Below are 24416 nucleotides of genomic sequence, written 5' to 3'. Positions count from 1 at the left end.
CACTGTAATATTAGTAGCATCTAATAATGATGCAGAAAAAATATGCAGCCCATATGGAAGGAAGGTACGGATCATATCTATTTGGGGTCTGCTGGTTTTCTGCACTAGTACCGTGTATATTAAAATCCCATATGTATGGTGTATTTTAGAGCAACCCCTGAGCAACTTTAAATGATAATGTGGCCAGTTCTCTTCTTGAGAGTCATTGCATTGAAAACAGCTTTCTCACAGTCTGCAGCTTCTGATGTGTTAATCAGTCTGCCTCATGAAGCTGGCAGTGTTCAGTCTGCTGTTATTTGAAGGTAAAGAACAGGATTTTCTAAAGCAGTCATGGTTAATTTTATTTATTTAGTAAAACATAGCAAGGAATTGTCTAATTAGCAGATATTGTCTGATACAAATTGTCCAATACTGAATATCTGATCACCTGTCTGATCTTTGGTGAGCATGAAGGGCTGTTTATTACTAGTGCTATTTCCAGTCTGTCTGAGAGGACAACTTGTATTTCATTAACCTGCACATAGGTAATTCTCACATAGCCATCCTGTTGTTCCTCTGTGGGATAGATATATATAGCTTATGGGATGCAAAAGGTGTTCAATTTTAGTGTGGAAAGGCGAGAAGCAAACTACAGTCGTCTTTCTAGAAAGTGGCAGTCACGCCACTGTCCCTTATGTTGCTGTTCTGAGAGAATGGGTAGGATGTAATTCCCTTCATCTCACACAGAAACTACTTGGCCATGTTGACATTTGCAGCCCTCTGGGATAGCCCCAGCTACTGACCTGTTTGCTAAACACTGGTTCAGCTGTGTCAGTTCTGTCGAAAACTATTTCCTGGCATTTGTGTTCAGCTCACACTGTTTTGCAGTACCCCAGCCATGATTGTTTTCTTTCTTGAGGAAAATAACCTCTCTACTTAGGCCACTGAAAACCTGGGTGTTAAATGTCTTTCATGTCTTTTATCAGCACTGTGTCCTGCTTCCTCTGTTGCAAAGAAATCATTGCTGTTCATAGCATGTCCATTTGTCATGCTTCACATCTGCAGACTGTTACGGGGTTGTTTCTGAGAAGCTGCATGGTACAAAATGACCTCTGAACACTTTGGACTGGGCAACTGCATTTATGCTTAGAAGCAAAACTCAGAAGCACTGTCCCTCCCTCAGCAGAAACAGCAACATCTGCCTTGGGCTGGGAGGGAAGCGGAGTCCTCAGAGGCGCAAAAGCCTGAAGCTATTTCCTTCTGTCAGTTACTCAATTGAAGTCACTGGGAAATTACTGAGGACAATACATCTAATTAGAGAGATCAGTTCTGCACATCATGACAGCACTATGCAGTATGCATAGTCCCTTCAATAGCAAGCAATAAAAGTTACAGGCATACCTTCGATTCTTTGAAGGTACCCACACTGCAAGCAGCATAGACAGGGACTGGCTTTCTGTTTGCATAGCAGCTCTAGCACTGCCAGATAATAATTCAGATTGGAGGACAGCACTTCTACTTTCTCCAGTTCTGTACTGTAGACATCTGTAAGCTCCACAGGTGTTCCCCACATCTCTCCTAGTGAGCAGGTTTGAATAGGTATTATGCCATTGCATTTCAGAATCAGCTAATCCCATACACTTAACTGGCACACACTCCGAGATTCGTTTGGGGCTTATGTTTTACTCGATGAGATAAACAGACCGGAGATTCTGAGATTCAACAAGAGAGACAAATGCATTGAAGCAGGGGAAAGCTACAAAACTATACATGGAAATCAGTTAAGCTGTATTAAATTGTATTATTTCCAATGATTTTATTGAAAACATCTACATGCATACAGCATGAGAGGAAAATATTGAAGGAGATAGAGAGTCTACTGTTCTGACAGTAGACCAAATTGGACACTGGTTTGCAACCCGTTTAGAAAAAGCCAGTGGCAGTCTGGGCTGCCTTTATAGAAGTACTCTGGTGCACTTATTTCTTGAATGTCCTGCTGAGGCTGGGCATTGTGTTATCAGCAGGGAGAGGTCAGACCTGAAAGAGAAAAAATTCATGAGCAGAGAATTGACTTGGAATGAGCGACTTGTACACTATGAGAAAGATTAAAAGTACTAAAGTGATTTATGCCAGCTGAGGATCTGAGCTGGCTAGTTTAGTTTTGGCCATTAGCCAACCTAAAGGGTGAGAATGAAGCTCAGCAGTCTGCAAATAACTGAAGGCTGTTAAATACCAAGGAGGAAATGAAATGATTTAATGAAGCACACAAAGGTGTAACTAGAAGTAGTTGGAGTTAATTAAGGAAGGGAAAATTATAAATGAGTATCCAGAAAGCTTCTTGCTAATGAAATATAATAGCCTGCAAAATCACCTTTGCCTGAGACTTTTAAAACTGGGTGTGACAGAATACAAATGTCGTGCAGGTCGAGAAAGACTGTGTATTTATAGCGTATGAATTTATAGTTACCATGGGGCTAAGCTAGCTGAGGCTTTGTAGTCTTGGGCTCATCATATTTAATACTTCCCAACAGACACACCAAACAATATGTGCTTCTTACCTGTTGCATGCCATGATATATGTTTGAGAGTTATAAGCTCATACCCACTATATTTTTCTTCTCCCTTCAATGCAGATCTGCTCCTCTCACTTCTGAAAAACAAAACAAAACAAAACAAAACAAAACAAAACAAAATAAAAAACCAAAACCTATCTGATAAGGCCTGGTTAGTAGAGAACTGGTTTTATGGTTAAATGGAGAAAAGTGATTATAACTATGTGGAAGAGTAGCCAGGATAGCCTTTGCCAAAGTTCTCAGATCAAAAAATGTTTTCTGAGCTGTCTCAGAATTCTTAGAAAACGTCCACCCTGCAGTGCAGGCCCTGCAAAGAGACTGCCTGTGCAGTTCCAGGCAGGAGAGAAACCTCAGCTGGGTTGGAGCATTTAGGTACCTCTATGATGCAAAGAAGAGGTATAGTATTGTTGCTGCTCCCTTGACATTAAACCCAGTAGCAACAGACTGAGGGAATGACATTTCCATTTGTGAACAAACTGTGAATCGTTAGCGCAGATATTTGAGAGATGGAGATTATTCTGAATTTGCTAAAATGGCCACATCTGAATTTATTTCACAGCTCATTAGGGAGCTGTGTATAATAAATTACCCAGCATGTTATGTTCAGCTAACCTGCCAGCTCCCTGGTTTGTTATATGCTCTGGGTTGCTGAATGTGGATAAGCGAGGAGTGCTTATTTGACCACTGTTTCATTGTGCAAATGACAGAGACAGTAACTTGACAGAGCCTCTTTTTTTTCTTTCCATCAAACCTGAAGTGGTTTCTCAAAAACCTAGAGGTGATTTCCTGTGCTCTGCATCCATGAAGGCTGTTTCCAGTTGATAAGAGCGGACACATTAGCAAGAGGATGGAGCTACCTAAGGGTAGGAGGGTCTATTTTTCTTTCCTAATTGGTGCCTACAGGGATGGTTCCTCTCTGCCCAGTAATTTCCACTGCCCAGTGGGCAGGATTTCTAGACGGGCTTGAGATGTCTTGTAGACCTCAAGGACGTGCTGGACACAGGCTCAGCATCGCTGTTTTGTTAGTCCCTTTGGGCTGTGGTTTCATTTTGCTGTTGCATAGCACTGGGCACAGGGAAAAGTCTCCACTTGAGTTTCCTTCTGTAATAACTATGTGGGTTTTGTTTTGTTTTGTTTTACACTTGACTGCGTAGTGCCAGTTTGCATTGTGGTCCCACCTTACCATCTCTAGATTTGTGGGTAAGGCACAGTTGTTGATGTTAGGGAGAGTGGCAAAACAGGAATAATTGCTCTGTGTGTTTTGAATTTTTTTTTTTTTTTTTTTTAAATAAACAATTCAGCTTTTCAAAGAAGAGGGGCTTTTTATTCTTCAGATTTTTTTTTTTTCCCGAATTTGAACCTTCTTGGCAAGGTTTTCATATTTTTACTTAATATTTTTTTCCTTTTTTTTTTTTTACAGTTATGACCTAAAATAGGTCTCTACAGAGTGAGAAAATGTTTAATTAACTTTTTTGGTGCTCCCTAGGAAAGAATAATTCATTACTGGAACTAGTAAAAAATATATATATATATATGTATATATGTATAATAGTATTTATGCTTTCTCATAGCAAAAGCTTTTTTTCACAGGCTGACTAATGCTGTGTGTATGACACTGTGTAGGGACAATTGCTACTTCCTGTTCATATCTGTATTAAAACTGGTCTAAACACAAAACCTGTACTGACTGTCTATGCAGATTTCCCAGCTGATTTCATTAACTCAGCAACATCTATGACTTTGATATGTATTTTAGATTGGAGAGTGCTTTATTCAGTGTTCTTTGAGTTGTTAAAAGGAGAAAAAAAAAAAACAAAAACAAAACAGATAAGTATTGGATATTCTTATCTCATATAAGGACTGCCCTGTGAAATAAATGTGTCTTTACCAAATGAGATTTTAAACAGATACAGGAAGATTGGTGCTCAGATTCATCCATAAAGTAAGTCACAATGTAGACTTTAATTTACGGGCTGGTGTTAAAGGGATCAGTAGCATTCACAGGTACGTGAAAGCAATGTGCAGGTGTTCAGGCACTTGAAACCAGTGGCCACATTTTTAAATACAGCCTCTTCCATCTGCTGGGACGAGGCCGAGGTCTTGCCCACTAGTGTGGGTGCGGGGCTGACCAGCCCTTACACTGAGCAGGCGTTTGAGAGCCACCGGTGGGTGCCTTGCAGCAGGCCGTGTGTGTGACTGTAACTGGAGGCAGACTGTGCCAGGCCTCTGGAAAAAATTGTACTCAATTCTTTATATGTGCTTTGTTGACAAGTGCTCTGTTAGAGTCAGGCACTAAGGCTGAGAAAAATGGCCTGTCTTTATTCCCCTATGCAATTGGTAACACTACTAAACAACCACCCCATCACCCACTCTACCCCCCCAAATAGATCTGCAGACTTCTGATGGTTTCTGACACTGGCCTAAAAAGGGGATGGAACCAAGCTGCTCTATGCAACAGGATAGAGGGATTTCCATTTTTTTCCAAATCATAGTCTACATTAATTTCTTTCCTGTAATAATACAGTCATATGGTATCGGCTTTGTATGAATAATTCAGGGCAGTAAAATGACAAAGTTATCAACAAAAGATGGCTTACGATGATTATTTAATGTATTTCATAGATATTTCAAAGACAAAAAGATATATCTGCAGGTAGACTGTGAAATACTACATTGTGAATGCGTACAAATGTATTAACTCTATTACTGGGGTAGAGGAAAAATAAGAGTCAGCTGAAGATAGTGAATAAAACATTTTTATATTGCCTGAATGTATGCTATCTTCTTCTATTAAATAATGAACAAAAGATCTTTGCAAAATTCAGATAATCTCTTGTGCAATAGGTACACTTTATTTTATGAAAAGGAATTGAAAGACTTAAAGAAGGCACAGGATTCTTTTCTAGGGGGCTGGTTAATAAATGTGGCAGTATGTATGCAGCAGCAATATATAAGGGCGCATATTTTATGTGCGGGCTACACATATCAGAGGCTACTAGGAGTTTACATTAGAAAACATGCCCTGTATGCAAAAGCTCTTCTTTGTTCCCCACGATCCCCCGGTCTCCACGCACTGCATGGTGTGGGAGTGGTGGCCCCACGTAGCAACTGAAGGCAGGTTAGAAACAACACGAAATGTTTCAGCTCCCAGCTTGCAGACTGCAGTGGTGTTCTGTGCTGCCTCTCTGGCTCAAGCCAGCGCTAGGACTGAAGGAACAGAGGGAAACGGCTTTTCAGAGCAAAACTCAATGGCTCCTAAAGCCTCCCGACGGCTTCAGCTGTGCTAACAAGCATTAGAGATGGGGTGAAGAGCAGCCTGTGTTTCCACAGGTCCCCAACTCCCAGAGTGGAGAGGGCCTGTGTGTTTTGCTCTCTGCTTGGCACGTGGGGAAGGTGGGGAGCCTCCTCAAAGTGCAAAGCAGGCTGGCTATCTCCTGTGCTGCTCTTGCAAGCCAGCCACCAGGAAAACAGACAAAACAAGATGTATCTAGGAATCTTCCTGCATGCTGAATCATCACTTCTGTACCTCTCCCTCAAGGAACGTCACTTCCCTTTCATCGTCCTGATATAAGCACTTGGAGAAGCAGGGAAGGCCAGGATGCACATTTGGAGAATTGCCAGTGGATTTTGCACGTTCAATCGGTGCTTCTGCTGTGGAGGCTCAAAGGACTGGTGTATCTATCACTGCTTGGTACAAACCACTCAGAAGGCAGCATGGGCACAGCCAGCCTGCTCAAGAGAGCTGCAGACTTTGCAGCTGAGACCTTGAGAACTACTTGGCCAAAGACCATGGCTTACCAGCTGCTACAGAGAACAAAGACTGTAAAGATGGAAGCTTTGAATTTTTAGGGACAAGTCTCAAGTCACTTTTAAAGTTGGACCACAGTTTGCTTTATGTAAATAATTTATCCATGTGGTAAAGTTCTTTGTGTCTGTTTACCCTTGAGAAGTACAAGCATGACTACAGATCTGCCCCTCAAATAAGCTTGAAGTTTCTCTTGTATTAAGTAAATTGCCTTCTTAAATACATCTCTTTTTTTTTTTTTTTTTTTTTTTTTAATGCCTCACCATTTAAAGCAAGGTAAAGAGGGATCTTCACTCTTCAGTGTCAGAGAAAAAGATAAAGTCTTGACTTAATGGTCTTGTCTCTTTCTTCCCTGTTCTATTACCCTTTACACTATTCATTTACCTGTTCACTATAAAAATAACAATCTGATGGTGGCATGGTGGCATTAGTTGGTGATGTGATGCAGATATGCGAAGTGGAGTGTGACAGATGAATTCCATAATTTGAAAACCTGCTAGCTATGAGGTAGCAAGCACTGCCGCCTTCTGTCTTTATTGACTATTAAAGCTCCATTTTGCAGCACATACTATTCCAGTGACATGGTTTTCCATGCAAAAAGTCTTGATTTTTTTTTTTTTTTTTTTTTTTTTTTTTTGAAACCAAAAATCTTCCTTTCTGAGTTTAGGTAGGCTGTGTAATATTCAGGTCATTTATTCCGGCCAGAGAAAATAATTTGTTTTGTTAATAAAATGGCTTTTCATTAGCATCCTATAATATAATTTTTTAAAATAGGTAAATTAAAACCTTGATTATTAATTGCAGTGCATGCAAGTGCCATTGGCATTCTTTCAGTATACCCATGCCAAAGCTGTTGCTGGCCAGGATGTGACAATGCAAAGGGAGAGATCTGAAGTTGTATGAATCCATCTGGTCTGAGCGATCCTGATGGGAGATCTGACCACAAATCTCTCTTAATTACTTTCTGTGATTGCTTTCTGCTCTAATTGCTTTGTGAAAAGGCAGAATGATTGTCTTTTCGATAAGCTGACATACTTTTTAGATTGAAACTGAAATGTTTTCCTTTGGTGGAGGTTTCCACTTTAATGGACTAGGAGTGCTTACAAACTCCCTTAGTTTATCTCATTTTGGCTCAGTTCAGTTCAGCAACAGACAGCTGAGGAGTAACTTCATTAAACATGTGCTGTGTGGCAGGGGAACATTGCTTTGCCAAAATCTATACTTATTGAGAAGTATGTTATTTTAAAGAGAGAAAGCTAGGCTTTCATTACACATTGATTCCCATAGTAAAGATTTGTCTCTCGTACAGCAACATTTGTGGACTTTAATAAACATGAATTAAACCATTTACTCTGCAAACAAAATGATAAATATCCATCTTTAAAAAATCATCTCTCAAAATAGGCTTTTATTTTATAGATGTAGCTGTTGTTAATCGGACTGTGTGCTGAAAATGAAAGGCCAGATCTTGATCTTGGTTACCCACAAAAGAATGACAGTAGGTGTGCTGGGGCTAACAGATTTATGTGAATGTTTAAATCATAAAAAGCTCGTCTGCAAGTGTTAACATTGGAATGGTAGCCTGCCTAGTCCTTCTCTCTTTGGTGGCGGGTGTGCACATGCAGTGCTCTCAGAATGGGGTAGTAACTTATCTTACGTCTAGTGGGAGTCTCATGCTACTGGAAGGCTTTTTGTAGCTGAAATCTAAGGTGCACTTTCTAGTTACCTACAGCTTGACTGGATCCCTGCCTAACTTTGAGAAGTCTGCTAATCCCCAATTTAGGCCATGCAGCGACTAAAGTGGATCAGAAAGCAGAGCTTTCACTCCTTGTGAGTTTCTGATGGTGGACGTCTGGAAAGATACTCAGAGAGCCCAACCTTAGGCACACAACTCCATGGAAAAGGGAGTGTTTTTTTATCCCAGATCTGATTTAGGTGCCTTGATTAACCATCTGTCCACTGACTACGTATGTAGGAAAGGTTCACAAAAGCAGTTTCCTGTGCTGGATGGTGTGAATAACTGTATCTTACTTCTAAGCTAAAATCATCTGAATGAGGTGATGACTAAACTGAAATATCTCTAAACCTTTTATCCCATAAAATGTTACTATCTTTTTTAGGTTTTAAAATATTACATTTTTTAAGTGCTTCATTCAGATACTTTTAATCAAGGACACAAACGTGCTGGTGTTATTCAACCAAAACCAAGTTTCTTCTGGCTGCTGCAGAGTTTCATTTCAGCTTATGTTGTTTCTGAGCTCAGCCTCCAGGTCACTGTCTGCTGAGCCCCCTGAGGCCTTCAATTTTTGGTAAGCTCCCTCTGGCCAAACGCCCAGTCCACACTAATGCACTTGCTGTGATTGTCAAAATTCTGCCCAGATGGTCTTTTCCTCTGGAATAGTTTGTGATGCTCAATCTCCCGTTTTCCTCAGGGAGGAAATATATAATTTAATTTGTAGGTTTCAGTAGTCTTACTAATGACTTCTGCTTGTTCGGTTGTTTTTAAGTAGTTACAAATGCCTCACTGGCACTTTTATTTTGTCCTGTATTGTTTCCATCAGTTGTTGGATTTCAGGAGGGAAAGACATAAACTGTACTTCAGCTTCTTTGAGACAAAGCTGACAAAGCTATTGAAAATGAGGCACATTGTACTGCTGAAGACTTTGCCTTCTTGGATTGCATTTTGCAAGGAAGAGCTGGAAAAGTATATCTGTGTGAGAAACTACTGATGCTGAAATGCTTGTCTCTCAAAGTCCAAAGAGCATCAAGTAGGAAACCATTAACTTTTCGCTCAGAATTTGCCCTTGAACAATACACAGAATATTATTAAAACAACCTTTAAGGATTTTGCTGTTGAAGATGTCTGACTACTTCTTTATCAGCATCTCAGCAGTGCTAACGTAAGGCATGGGCCTGAGGAGCTCAGCCTGTCCCCTGGCCCGACAGGCTCACAGGTCTGCGCAGTGTGCCGCTGGCACCCGCTCCAGCCTGCGCCTCCGCTGCAACAGGGGACCTGCTGGGCTGCGTGTGTGGCGTTCCTGGGGCCTCCACTGTTCCTAACAGAACCTCTCACTTTGTTTAGGAGTGTTTTAAAAAGGCATGCAGCAGTAGTTAGCATATAATAGTAAAAATGATAAAAGCAGAACAAGCAGAAATTAATTCATCCTTACCTTCCGGTAAGCCACGCAAAAGCAAGATAGAAGGTTGCTATGTTCCTGTTCTGACAGATTGTTTTATAATTTTGAGTGCTACAGCTAGCTGAAAACAAATGTTTTCTGGGAGAAACTTCAAGGGAAACTTATTTTTTTGGCCCTATTCATTAAAACTGTATTTTTATGCTGGCTGAAGAACCAAGTATTTAAAAGTTTAAATGGGTGTTAGCCTGCTGGGGGAGTCCTCTGAAAGAAATATTTCGAGATGGAGTTTGTGGTTGCCTCTATGTAGGTAGTCCTGTGCTTAGCTTACAACAAGGTGACACCAGTGGTCAGTCTGCTTTGCTCTTAAAGCTGTGAATTCAGAGAAAAGCTGTGAATTCAAATGTTGATTAGAAACCTAAGGCTTTGCAATATGTCCATTTTTTTTTTTATTATTACTAAAACTGTATACACCAACAGTTCATATTGCAGCTGGGTGCTCTGATATCTAAACCTACAAAGAAAAACTGCAACAGTGATCAAGTCTCTTTAGTAGTTGTTTTCCATGTCTGTCCTTGGCTGTTGTGCTTTTGCATGCAAAATCAGCTTTTTTGAGAACGGAATGAAACTCCTAATTCCTTAATGTATTAACAGTGGCAACAGCAAAGCAGGTTCTTTATCTGTGAAGAAACTTGCAGGCACAGCCAGTTTCTCTCGGGGCTGACATAAAGCCAAGAGCTCTGGCACAAAGACTGCTATGCCGGATGGACTCAGATACAGCATCTGTGGTGCTTGTACATGGTTTGCTCTCAGTGCTTTCACAGCAGAAAGCAAGTTGGAGCAGGGTCTGTTGTATGGCAGTGATGACCACAGTTGTTTGCAGCTCTGGAGAGAAAAAGAGACAGGGACTGTGAAGGTACAGTGTGGCACAGCAAGTAACCTTGGTCAACTCACACCTCCCAGTTAGCACAGTAGAGCAGTACACAAGGATTACATCTGCAGCAGTACATTGTTTGTCAAATGTCTGACAGCTTGAGGTGCTGGGCACATGGAAGAATAGCCAATGGCCAGGAAAGAAAAAGCAAAGCTATATCTCATTGCTTTTCAGACAGGACACAGGACTAATTAATTATCAAGGCTGCATAGGATGTTTAGCAACCTGGCTGATGGGAGTGGGTCCTTTCAAATGCAGACATACTTCAGTCTCCTGCTGTAAGATAACAAAGGGAAGCCAGGGTTCTTGGGAGAGTTTCCCTGTTTTTGTTTTTGTGGTTTTTTTTTGTTTGTTTGTTTGTTTTTTGTTTTTTTTAAAAAGTGAACTTAGGTATCTCCTCAGTTTGTGGAACTAGCGATAACTGTATCAAGTCCTGTTAGGCAACAGGACTTTCCCTTTCCACTAGGACTAGGATTTTTCCTTCCCACTGGTAAATTTCTAGCCCTGGAAGGTTACAGATGTGATGCTGAATCTTCCTTCATTTCACCCTTGTAAATAAGCAGCACCTACAGCTTTTTAGAATGCTTCCTACAGTTGGGTATATAGGGAGGACATTGTTTCTACCCAGGGGCTTTATTTGACAGCATTTTTGAAGCTGTCTGTGGAGCTGCTTTCTGCATCAGGAAGTCCTGGTGAGGCATGCTGATATCTTACCTGTAATCCTCTAGTGTTGCTTCCCAGACTGTTAAATGTCAGGCCTCTCCTTGTCACATCTATCTGTATGACCTTGCCCTCAGGATAGCTATGGAAATTGCAGGAATGCTTTACAGAGACAGTTGTCAGCCTACTAACAGCATCAGGTTTGGGGTTTATTTTTTAAAGCAAAGATAATTCTGACAGCTGGCTGTAACCACACAGTGGTTGTCCTGACATTGTTTGCAAGCTGGTCACAGTCATTCCTGACTAGGAGCTGTTAAACTGGAACTCAGACTCCAGAGGTGTGGAGTGACATGCTGTTGTCCTAATGTGTCAAGCAACAAGTGCTGTCTTTTGGCAGCCTGAGCTTACATATCGGTTCCTGTCAAGATTTTATAGTCTACTATGGCAACCATCTGCTTTGGCTTTGCTTGTCCTCAGAGCCAAACTACTTACCGCTGAGTTGTCACATGCTAACTAATATAAGCAGCAAGCCTCTCTCCTTTCTGATTTGCTACAGGACAAGGGAAGTCTGTGCATTGCAAACTTCACATAAATTAGTGCACTCTTCCCTGCCAACTGTGCTGTACAGAAGCAAATTTTACTTTAAAATGCTTCTGTGCCAAAGTTGGTATGATAAAAGAAAGCATGAATAAATTGGGATGTGCCAGCAACAGAGAGCCAGGTGGAAAATGCTTTCTTCACTAGGAATACAAGTGTTTTACAAGAAGCCACAAAAGCATTTCTTGAGCTAACAGTATCATTTTTCCTTGGAGGTCAAGTTTTAAATCCTGTTCTCAACTTATTCCAGGTTGATATGTGGTGTAATACCATTACTTAGATGAAATGCACACTTGTTTGTGTCTGCACTTCTTTCTGGTGGTTGACAGTGGAAGTGAGGGGAGGCCCGGAGCTGGTAGGGCTCCATCCCCTTGTGTGTGCCAGATGCCCTGAGGCTGTGCTGAGATTCATTAATTTTACATCTGTGGGCAGCTCGCTTTACCTATGGGTCAGTTCCGCTTTCTTCTCAGAGTACAAACTTGTGGGATGGAGCAAGAGAGCACAGACCAGATCCTAAAGGGGAGCCAAGTGCTACAGCACTCCACTCTGAGGCAGGCGGGTCCTGGAGAGGTAGAGTCCAGTGTTGAGCTACCCGGGCACCCTGTAGCTTGTGTAGGGGAGGCAGGTGTCTCAGCGTGGGGTACTTATCTGGATCTTTTGAAGTTTTGAAGTTACACAGGTACCCAAGAGCCTGATCTGCTGGGTGTTCTCCAAGAAGAGAGAGGTGGTCAGGAGGCAGGTCTTTCTGTGCCTGGTTTCTGGAGCCTTATCATGTTTAGGCATGAGCAAAAGGGCCAGGTTGCTCACGAGAGCCAGCTCTCACAATTCATCATGGCAAACACGGCTGTGCCACCAGGCTCCTTATGGAGCTACTACTTCTCGTGATTCTGTCAGTATCCTCCAATCTGGCTGCATCTCCTCATGGAAGGCAGGCTTTATTTCAGGGTGTGTGGTAGCTCCAGGTGCTGTGAGGACAGCAGGTTTGAGGAGGAGGTAATACTGAACCCATGATCCTGCAAAATTAGAGGTAGCAAGTCAGTGACATTTTCACCTAAACCTGCTGCAAGCAGAACTGCCTGGCTGAGCACTGCTTCCCATGCTGGACTGAGCCCCAGCCCCAGCAGAAAAATTACCTGATCTCAGGTGAAACTTCTTTCTGCTTCTGCAGTATAAGTAAAGAGTGGGTTTCTTGTAGTGCCTTAAATATAGATTTCCTGTACCGTTTAAACAACGTGGGTGAAGAGACCCTGGTCTCTGATGTAGCCTTGGCAGAAATAATGGTCAAAACATGAAACAGAAGGCACTAACTAGCACAGGACAATATCCAAATTGGGGTAGGATCAATTCTTCATCATTCATACAGTCATTACTGAGAATGGTGGTAGTCTAGGGGCACGTGATTTAGCTATACAGGCAGAAGAGTCTAATCAGGAGAAAGAATTAGAAAAAAAATAAGAGTATTTTAATCTGATGAGCATACTTGCATTTATTTTTTAATTTTGCTCCATGGAAACACTTTTCCAAACATTTCAAGCTTGAAAAAGCCTGGCACTGAACAACAGTTCTAATGAAATAAATAAAATCCTCTTTTGTTCACTTGCCTAATTCCAAGTTTTCAGGAATTCTGCTTTTTCTCAAAATTGTTCTGCTTTGAGAGAAAGATGTCATAAGAATATTTTTTTAGTCACAAAAAGAATGTAAAAAAAAGACTGATCATTTTTCTTTTAGCTCAAGAATAATTTTCAGGCTGAGCCTGAATATTAAAAATGTCATACTAAATGGCAACTTTTCTGAAAACTTGAAAGTTAGTGAAAGAAGGAGGTTATGCTGACAGATGTTTCAGAAACCTAATTAATGAAGCCCTGAAATGAAAAAGACTGAGAACAATTTGGCTTCTTGTATGAGAAGAAATAACATATAACATTTCAAAAGTAATAAAGGACCAATCACCCCAAGAACTTCAGACCGAAAAGAAGGACTGTAAAACAGGAGTTAGATTTCTTTTTGTCATTGTAAACTTTTTAAACATATCTCTGGGTAGAACTGTCTGAAAGAACACGATTATCTTTTATGGCAATTACTGAGGTTTCAGGATTTTTATGCATTCTACATTAGCAAACAAAACCTTTTGAATATTTGTATGTTGAAATAGCTCCTTTAGGAATCTGTAGGTGTTCAAGTCAAGGTTGTTCTTCCCTCCTACTGGTCAGAAATTATTAGAGAGATCAGATTTTTCTGAACCTCAAAATCTTTTCATCCAAATGAGTAAATCTTTTTAAGTGCTTCATTGTCAATGAAAACTGCATATTTGAACAACGTTTTGTTTTCCTGAAACTATTCCAAGTGACTCCAACTTCATCTTGCACATAACAGTTTTGCACAAAAGAAAGATGCGTTTAATCTCAGCTGTAAGAGCATGATTTGCCAGTTCTGTACTGCTGCCATTTGTGAAAAATGGCTTTGCCTTACTGTATTTTATTTCATCACCCTTACTTAGTGGCTGATCAGCTTCCGATAATGTGGTTACTTAATCTTACCCTGTGAAATTACAATCCATTATCTCATCAGGATATGTTCTTGGAGGGGGATTAAAAAAATGCTGTCAGTAATATGTATACCCAGGTGATATTAAGTAAGGACATGAAATAAGCTTACACTGCTGCAAAGTACAGGGTATCAGCACCCGTCCTTCATTAATCTGCTCAGTCCTCTCTCTTTACACTGTGAGGTGGCATGATAACATAAAGCCACAATGAAATACACGGGAACTTTCTGTCTGTCTGTGCTTTGAGAACTGTCATCCACTTGGATGCTGCCTTGTTGCTTGCTTTGCTGCTGAGCATGTGTATGGGAGCTCATCACAGTGACTATCCTCAAGTAAGCAATGGCACATTAGAGTGCACAAAGCCTATTGTGAAACACTGAAATGAAGGCAAACATTTGGAAGCAAGTTTCTAACCTTTGTTAATTGAGGTGACATTTGACAGAATGGATGATGCAGTAAGGGGATGTCACACCATATTAAGGCCAATGTATGGAAACTCTTGTCATTTGAAAGGCAAAGGCTGCTTAAGGAGATGCTAAAGGGTGAGTGTAATGCTGTAGGGAAAATTCTGCAGGTAAAGGTTAGTGGAATTTTCCTTAAAAACAGTTCTTGGACAAGTTTGGGTGACATTTCTTTGCTTTCTAATACTGCTTTCTAATCTTTGCCTCAAAGAAACAACGGAGTATAAAGCATATTGTCTGTGCAAGGATTTAAACATGAATAGTGTTGATCTCCCTGTCTGATTGTCTGCAAAATGCCAAGACTTGCTTAAAAATCATAGACTTTGTTTTGAAAATAAAATTATTTTTGTTTCTAGACCTTTTGAGGTCAAGTTTTCAGACATTCCTGCATGTTTCTAAGGGCTACACATTTGCATAAGTGAAAATGAATAAGAAAATAGATAAGGTTTTTTTAAAAACAGCCAGTTCACCTAGCATTTCATGTAGTTATGACCTTCCAACTGCCATGTATTTAAAGACCATCACATGCTTCAAATAATGAGAGTTAATAACATCAGGAATAACACAATATGTACAATTTTTACAAAGCATTTGACACTGTCCTTCACAATATCCTTGTCCCTAAATTGGAGTGAACATGGATTCGATGAATGGATCAGTTGATGGATAAGGAATTGGCTGGATGGTCGCACTTAAAGAGTTGTGATCAACGGCTTGATGTCCAGGTGGACAGCAGTGACAAATGACATTCCTCAGAGGTTGGTGTTGAGACCAACGCTGTTTAACATCTTTTGTTGGCAACATGGACAGTGGGATTGAGTGCACCCTCAGCAAGTTTGCCAATGACACTAAGATGTGTGGTGTGATTGATGCGCTGGAGGGCAGGGATGCCATCCAGAGGGACCTGGACAGCCTTGAGAGGTGGGCCCATGCAAATCTCATGAAGTTCAACAAGGCCAAGTGCAAAGTCCTGCACGTGGGTCGAAGCAATCCCAAGCACAAATACTGGCTGTGCAAGAGACTGAGAGCAGCCCTGTGGAGAAGGACTTGGGACTATGGGTGGATGAAAAACTGACTCTGAGGCAGCAATGTGTGCTTGCAGCCCAGAAAGTCAACCATATCCTGGGCTGCATCAAGAGAAGTGTGGCCAGCAGGTTGAGGGAGGTCATTCTCCCCTTCTACTCCGCTTCTGTGAGACCCCACCAGCTCTGGAGCCTCCAGCATAATGTAAGAATGACATAGACCTGTTGGAGTGGGGCCAGAGAATGGCCCTGAAGATGATCGGGGGCTGGAGCACCTCTCCTGTGAGAACAGGCTGAGTGAGTTGGGGTTGTTCAGCCTGGAGAAGAAAAGGCTCTGGGGATACCTTCGAGCGGCGTCCCAGTGCTTAAAGGGGGTACAGGAAAGTTGGGGAGGGACTCTTTATCGGGGGTGTAGTGATAGTGTGAGGGGTGATGGTTTCAAACTGAAAGAGGGTCAATTTAGATTAGATGTGAGGAAGAAATTCTTCCCTGTGAGGGTGGTGAGGCACTGGCACAGGTTGCCCAGAGGAGCTGTGGCTGCCCCCTCCCTGGAAGGGTTCAAGGCCAGGTTGGACGGGGCTTTGAGCAACCTGGGCTGGTGGAAGGGATCCCTGCCCATGGCAGGGGGGGTTGGAACTAGATGATCTTTAAGGTCCCTTCCAACACAAACTATTCTATGATTCTATAACTTACAAAGAACTTAAAAATCTCAATTGCATATCTGTAAATATGCAATTTATTGTCAATAACATTAAAAGATTGATCTATCAGGTCACCTACAAAGATTCCTTCAGGCCTCCACATCACTAGGAGCGTCTCCTCAGGCTTTTTCTATGCTGCAGTCTAACAGCTGTCTTTTACAATATATCCTGACTGTCATCAGATTTGAGCTCTGTATCACGCTGTACTTATTTTGGTAGAGAAGTAGGTGTATGTTTGTGTGCGACAGGGGCTGGGGGTGGAGGTTTCTCTTTGTACTTATTGCAGATAGAATTACTGTGCCTGTCTGGCTTTGTTTATTTCTCTTATGTCGTCTCTCGTGGATATCTGTGGGGGATAAAATAAGCATCGGCTTTGGATTTGATTTGCACTATGAATTTGCTTCTAATTGGCACCATCCACACCAAAGTTTAAAGTCAACATTTTCAGTTTTGAAAGCCAGAAGGATAAAGGCAAGCTATTAGAGTGAGATTTTAAACAGCTGGCAAAACTTCATTGCTGTGATAGTCAGTAGTAAAAACTTCTCCTGCGGGGACAAGTTGAGCACTGGAGATCTCTGGGCCCTGCTTGCAAGCATTTCCCTGGACTCTGAAGGATGTGGCCTGAGGCTTGTGGCTTTTGGTCATGTAATGTTTCCATTGCGCAGCTCACAGGGTCAAAAAGACTGTCATCCTTTGCTGAGCAGTCCTGCCAGTATAGATGAAGGGGAGGAACATGGATGTATATCACTTTTGCCCTGTCCCTTAGCACTGGTGAGTTCTAGTTCTGACTTCAGCATTACTGGAAACAGTTTTAGGATTGTTTCATGTTCCACAGTCAGTGCGCTTGTGTTGTGGTTTGGGCCTGATCGGCAACCAACCCCCGCAGCTAATCACCCTCCCTTCCCCCTCCCCACCTGGGAATGGCGGAGGGGATTAGAGGGGTGAAGGGAGACTCACAGGCTGAGATAGGAACAGTTTAATAATGGCAATAAAACAAAAACAATAACGATGATGGGGGGAAAACAAAAAGAAATATATAAACAGGCAATGTACAGCGTAATTGCTCCCCACCCGCTGACCAATCCCCAGCCCGTTCCCGGCCAGCGACCCCGAGATACCAAGATCCCACAATCGCAATCCCGGAAGCGAGAGAGAGCTCCTTCCCAACCACCCCTCCTTTATATAGCGAGCATGACGTTCCATGCTATGGAATATTTCACTGGCCAGTTAGGGTCAGGTGCTCTGGCCGTGCTCCCTCCCTGTTTCTTGTGCATGGGCAGGACATGGGGAGTCGGAGAGTCCTTGAAGTCTCGGTAGCAGCTGGAAACATCAGTGTGCTATCAGCATTCTTCCCATACCAAACCCAAAGCTAAATCCAAAACACAGCACTCATCTAGTCCCTGAAAACGAATATTAACTCTATTTCAGCCCAAACCAAGACAGCTTGCCTTCCGTGTCTTTCTATCCTGTCCATTACTTATTTGTTAAGAGATTTATCTTCAAGAGAGAAAAACAAAGTACCCAAATAGTTTTAGTAGTAACACTGCGGAGCTTCTAAGTGGCTTATTTGTGTGTATGCACATGTAGATAGAATGCTTTAAACTGATTTTGTGGCTGCTAAGGTAGGCATGTGCATGCAAAGAAATTCCAGAGGTCTATGCAGGTGTTTGGGTGGGTTTTGTTTTGTTTTTTTTTTTTTTTTTCCTCTTTTTAAAAATCTTTTTTACCATGCAGCCTTTATAAACAGTATTTGAGAATAACAGTATCAAATTTCACATACTATATACTGCAATTTTAGGTCTATGTTCTTAATTTCTACCAGCTGGGCTCATATGTTTAAATATCTACTATGCTTCAGAAATGCATTCTAGTTGTTACTAATATGAGACAGATAACAGAATCAAACCAAATAGTTAAAAGCATTAGGTCCCCCCAAATAAACCAGTAAACCTATTCCTAAACTCTCAGCCAGATGAAGCCAGGAACCAGACAAACAAATCATTGTCCGTCTATTTCCAAATGAGTACATTGTATCAGGTTCTTAAATCCTTCCTTGTGCAGCTCAGTAAAAAGAGAGTGAAAGCATAGCTACACTCCTGCCTGCCTTTGAACACATTAAATCCAGGACTGAAGTGGGGAGATGTGGAGCAGTGCTGGTTCTATCAAGCACGGGACCGGGCGTATGGGCTGCACAGGTACTCAGCAAGGGTGGTGAGGCCATGGGGCACGGTACCTACCCCATGAACGTATTGGTCCTGACCTTCAGCAAGGGGATCTCACTGCCTGTTTGCAACACAGTTGAGTATTTGGTCTCAGCGTCTCCTTCCCCAGCAAAAGGAACGGCAGAATCTTCAAAAATGAGACACTGAAGTGAGTACGTGTGACCTTGGGAAGCCACTTTGCTTTAGGCTGCATAACCTCAATACCAAATCCTACATATTTTAGGCTCTGCAGTCTTGTGTCTTGGAGGACATTGTTCAGTCCTTTGGCATTACAAAGCTGGTGGGAAAGGAAGAACCCTGCTTCCACCAAGCATTCAAAGTGTGTGGGATAAAGCGATGTGTGAGGGGCTGCTGACAAGCATCTGGACTGACAGGGATTACCCTGTGCTGTTGACTTAACAGGAGACATTCTGCAGACTGAAAGGAGATGACCACTCTTCTGTGGAAGGAGGAGTACAAAACATGACCAAAGATGAAAAGGAACTTCAGAAGTGCCATAAGGCCCTTTGCGTGAGGTTGTCTGCAAAATGCACAGTGCAAGAGAGCTTCACACAGAGAAGGCATGTGGAAAGGAAAGGGAAAAGCAGGAGCAACAGCAGTTCCCTAACACCTCACAGGAAAACAGTGTCATGAGCAGAAACTGAATGCTAAGTCTTAGTCCCTGCCCAGGACTTTGTTACCCGTTTTGTCATGACCTACACAGGTTGATGCTTCCTTCAAGACATTGTATTAGAAGGGTGCAAAAAAAAGTCCACTACAGGCGTCACTTTTGTTGTAAAACATCGTCAGTTCAGTTAACGAGAAATAATGACCCTGCTGCTTGCTCTGGGGGGAGGCATTCCCCCCCTCCTGGAAAAAGTGCCTTTCAGAAGGATGGCTTAACAAAATGCCTGCCTGTCTGCAAAAAGGCTCACGTCAGCCAAGTGCTAAGTGAGGAGAGGAGGTAGAGCCACAGTTTGAGAAGAGTTATGCTCATCCTCATGGCCTCTCAAAAATATTGGCCCCTTATATGGCAGGAAATTCAGTGCGAGTTGAAGCTGTCAGAGATGATTTAATTCTTGCTGAGTGCTCTTTGACTCCTCTCAGAGTCCCAGAATGAAGCTGAGGTCAGGCACTCGGTGACTGCTGACTACTGGCCCTGCCACAGCTCCGGGAACAGCAGCTCCTACCTGTGTAATGGGGATCAATAAATCTCACCACTGGACTGATCACCTGTGCCCATGTGCTGGGACTCCCCACCTCCGGTGTCAGGGACATGATGAGGTACATATAACTGCATCGAAAGGGAAGATGTGCCTTTTGTCCAGTAATTAATGCTTCCATTCTATGTGCACGTCTACACAGAATGAGCTGAATTACTTCACATTGAGCCATAGCATCCAAACCCATTGATGACTTTTCAAGCAAGTGCAGCACTTGTCACATTAATGGCAAAATCTCCACTGCTTTTACGCATCTCCCTTTTAGAGCTTAGGCTATCAGTGGTAACTCTATCCCTGATTATTTTTGGTAGAGTAGCTCTCACCCGCCTTATGCAAGTAATATGGTTGCTATAGATGTGGTGCTGCAGTCTAATCCTAGACTGATAATTTAATACAGTGAGGAAAAGGCCAGTCACCTTCAGGGGAGCCCCACTAGTTTATGCCAGCAAAGTACTGGCTCTGTAAAGATTGTTGTTTAGCAAAATATTGACATGGCATATGATTAGCCTAGATATTGCAAAAATAGAAGAATATTTTTGTAAGCATGTTCCTGAAATTGGTTCAGAATTCAAGTGTTCATTGGTCAGTAATAAAATTCTGAAAATTTAGGTGTCTGCAGTAAACCCAAAGCTTTTTTTCAGGAGCAGCAGCTCAGATGTTATTATTTAAAATAAGGTTATAAATATACCCACAGTAATGACTGTAACACCAGTTCCTTATATACACAGAAATTAACCATGATTATCAATATTATTATTTACTGCTTTTGAATTTAAATAAATTAAAAAATTATTAATATATGCTATTACAGTCCACTGATGCATAGATTTTACAGCTAAAATGGGATATTATGTCAGTTTGTCTCATCTTTTGTACAGCAGTTTATACAGTTTCCTGATAGTAGTCTGTTCAAATAAGCATATCTCACACTTGTAATTTGGAACCTGTGTGTTCTGTGGTCTTTACCTGGCAATTTTTAGCAAGCCCCTTACAGTTAGCCAATAATTTGTCTCTCCATGTTCTGACTAGCTTATACCAAAATTTCTGCTTGCTATATTGACTCCACCAAGGTGGTGGTTCCCTGTACACCTTTCATCTAAATTCAGAGACAGGTCTACTTCTTTGATCACAATATAATCTTGTTCAAGTCGAGCAGTTTTTTTCTTTAGATGCTGACTTGTTTTGCATCAATGACAAGGCACTAACTGATTTCAGAATAGCCAAAATTTAATCCTTATTTGGTTTAGAAGGTTGATATTGTTATACATCTACATTCCTGCAGCCAGGGCTTTCCGCTAACAAAGCCAGAGAAGGCATTCAAAGGCTGCATGACTGTATCAACAAGTAACAGGGACTTTTTTCCCCAGACCTTAGCTACACAGAAGTTTGTTGTGTCATATGGACATAAAGCATCTTAGTTATGAGCTGGAGTTAGCTTTTTTAGTCAGGACAACTGGCTAAAGAATCATATATAAATTACACTAGCTCTCGGTATTGCAAGTATTTTGTAATTTCAAATGCCAAGTCCTGTTACTACTGAGCTCAGACCTGTTCACGAGTTCAGTTCCTGCTAATTCACTGTTTCCTTCTCCTGTGTCTTTTCCAGATGTCTCTAAGCAGGACACATTTCATGCGTGCAGGCTTGATTCTTCAGAAGTTAAGCACATATACAACTTGATGTAGCATGGATTATTCCATCAACAGCAACTAGATAACTCATACCTGTGAAGATGAGCATATCTATCAATATAGAGGAGCTTTAGTTTGGAAATTAGCTTCCTTTGGGGGTCCCCCTCACCCTCATTTTTAATTCTTGCAACAACCTATCAGTTAATTTCTCCATTATTTCACAGAGCTTCTTGTCACGTGTCGCTAGACAAGATGTGGTGACGACTAGATTTTCTGTAAGTTATAGCAGAATCACAGAAAACAGACCTGTTCTGTTGCTACCCTGCCTCCCAGAGTGGGTATTAGTTGTGTGGTCACTTTTATCTTGTAGAAGGTTTTTTTCACTTAATTAAATTTCCTTGCTGTAACAAACCTACATAATTTTTGTAATAGTGATCACAGTTTCCCTGAGGTTTTACCATATAGGAATGTATTCAGAACTTACTCTGTATCTCCACTGAAAAGAGCTGTCTGCATAAATCTGTGGTGTCCTTCTAATACTATAGTCCTAGGCAGCCCAGGGAGATACAGGGAGAATCTTAGGGTGGAAAAGTCCTGCTAGTTCTATTAAATCCTATAAAAAAGTTATACAAGGAAAAAGAAGTTTAAACAAGGCTTGAAGAAGACCTTTCAGAGAAAATTTTCTGGTTTAAGTAATTCTTATTTTTACCATTAAAGCTACTTTTGTTTTGCTACAGACATGCATTGTGAAAATTAATTCTCAAGAAAGAATAAGAAAATAGTAAAATGATCCAAGCCCTGATTTAGTGCCTTCATGGTTATAGTTTCCTTTACTTCAGTTCTCCTGGCAGAGCTGCAAGGACAGCTCTGCTCCATTAAATAACAGAGTCCATAGTATTAAATACAAACATATGTGAGATCCTCTCTATATTTGCAAGCAACCCCTAAATTTTGCTCATGAACCCCTGGCATTTTGTTAGTAAATATTTCTAGAATAGATGACATCTGACATAATTTTGTAGATACATACTAAAGTTACATACACACACGCACATATATAACACATATATATACACACACACACCTACACGTATGCATATGTGTGGACAATATTAAACATCTGTCTTGGTTGATGGTAGAATTTGCTGCATTCATTTGTTTCCTTTGGGGCTCTGGAATTTCAGGATCTGACTTCTATTAGGGAATCTCTAGATATGTTGTTTTAAATGCTGGTTTAAACAAAAAGAAAAAAAAAAAGCAGCAGCAATACAGGACATCACAATAGCAGGTTAAATATAGACATGGATTACAGAGCCATTGTTTTCACTCCTGCTAAATAAGAGAGTAGTCTTAAAATGGAATGCCACTTGACCTTTCATGTCTCATCAGTCTGTGATTGTATTTAACTGATGCAGGGAGGAAACATTTTCCCTCTGGAACTGTCCCCTGTTGATATGACGATCGCTACTGCTGGGTCACACCATGCACAGGAGGCAGAAACCCAGCGCTCCAGAACACAAGAGGGATCTTGCAGCTCATGGAGGAGCTTTGTCTATGTCCCACAATGACACACGCTCTTTTTTCAACTTCTCTCAGCTTGTGCTCTCTGCTGGCCATCTCAAATCACCACCAGTGCTCAAACATTCAAAAATCACTTACTTTGAAGTGGAAATTCTTGATGTGCAAAGCAAGAAGCAGATTTGCATTGTGGATAAGGTGAGTGTATTATTCCAGCACACTGGGGATGTACCTGGTTCACATGGTGCCAGTTCAGGGACTCTGTTTTCACTTTGCTGTGGTCTTATTCTGCAATAGAAATAACTTTCCTTCTTTTCTCTGGATACGCAGAACTTCTTGTTAGTGGTAATCCTTGGCTGTTTTTCTCCAGGACTTTTACAAATACTCTAACACTGGTTTCTTTTAGACCTCCTGGCTGCTCTGTGGACTCAAGATATGTCCTTAGGCTGTCTCTTGACACTTGGATGGCTGTTTATTTCAGAGTATGATACTTAAATGTCTGCTTCAGAATGGATATTCAGTTTTAATACATTTGCAAAGCTTAGTATCTGTGCAATGCTGTGGGTTCTTGTTGGTATCTAAATGTACTCAGCTGCGCCCTACTTATCACACTGGGCAGGAACCTGGCAATTCTTAAAATTAAACAAAGGGGTTTAGCTAAAAGGCTTTTTTTTTTTTTTTTAAAAAATAATGTGAATTAAAAATATAAATTAAAGACAAATTTTATAAGTAGGATGAAAGGATTGGGTAGGAAGTAAGTTTACAACACAGTAAACAACAGCTGAAAACATGCTTCATAAATATTTTCGTCACAGTTTTTGTGATTCATTGTCCCTCCGCAGAAGAGCTGGTCTCTTGAGTGCCATGAAAATGGGAATCCTAATCTATTTAGACCATAGGATTTTTCAGTAGCATAGTAGAGTTTTGAGACTATTTTGCTAGAAGAAAAACATAAAAAATTCTCTTATCCTTACTGGTAACAGCTGGAATTGGTGGATAAGTTTGCTTCAAATGTTTAATTTAATGTCTTTGAAATATGCAGGGTGGAATACTACCAGATTTCTAGTGTTCATAATAATTTAAAGGGTTTTTTTTGCAATTTGTATGCCTAGTTAAAGGTAAATGTTTCATTTATTCATTCTTATTGGGGCAAAATATTTTTTGATTTTTTTTTTTTATTCTAGCCAGAGGGGAAACGTACAAAATGGTCAAACAAATACGATGACTATTAATACAAGTTCTAATTATAGTGTTTGCATTATTTAATATACTGAGTGATATTTTCACAGTTATTAAAAAGGGTTATCTAAGTACTATACTGAATAAGGTTTTGATCAAAAAAAAATACTGAGTTTGTTTCTTATCTTAAGCTTTCCTGTAGTGTCATTGAAAGAAACACATAAACAGAAACAGAATTAGGTGAAGAGCCACATT

The 24416-nt window shown here is 41.0% G+C and overlaps 1 protein-coding gene across 3 annotated transcripts in view; it reads left to right on the top strand.

Moving 5' to 3' along the window:
- Positions 1-24416, top strand: part of TECRL (trans-2,3-enoyl-CoA reductase like) — a 103813-nt gene that overhangs the window by 14261 nt on the left and 65136 nt on the right. The window contains exon 1 of one of the 3 annotated variants that reach the window (XM_032997869.2): positions 22906-23180. The exons of the other annotated variants lie outside the window; for them this stretch is intronic. Coding sequence (XP_032853760.1) covers positions 22947-23180 — 234 coding nt within the window. The 5' untranslated portion in view covers positions 22906-22946. Of the gene's footprint in view, positions 1-22905; positions 23181-24416 lie in introns of those variants that run through there. 3 annotated transcript variants of the gene reach the window in all.

The sequence above is a fragment of the Tyto alba genome, unplaced genomic scaffold (genome assembly GCF_018691265.1).
Source record: "Tyto alba isolate M040663 unplaced genomic scaffold, T.alba_DEE_v4.0 Super-Scaffold_23, whole genome shotgun sequence".
Classification (NCBI taxonomy): domain Eukaryota; kingdom Metazoa; phylum Chordata; class Aves; order Strigiformes; family Tytonidae; genus Tyto; species Tyto alba.
The sequence above is the reverse complement of the archived record's forward strand: the minus strand, read 5'-3'. Positions and strand labels throughout refer to the sequence as shown.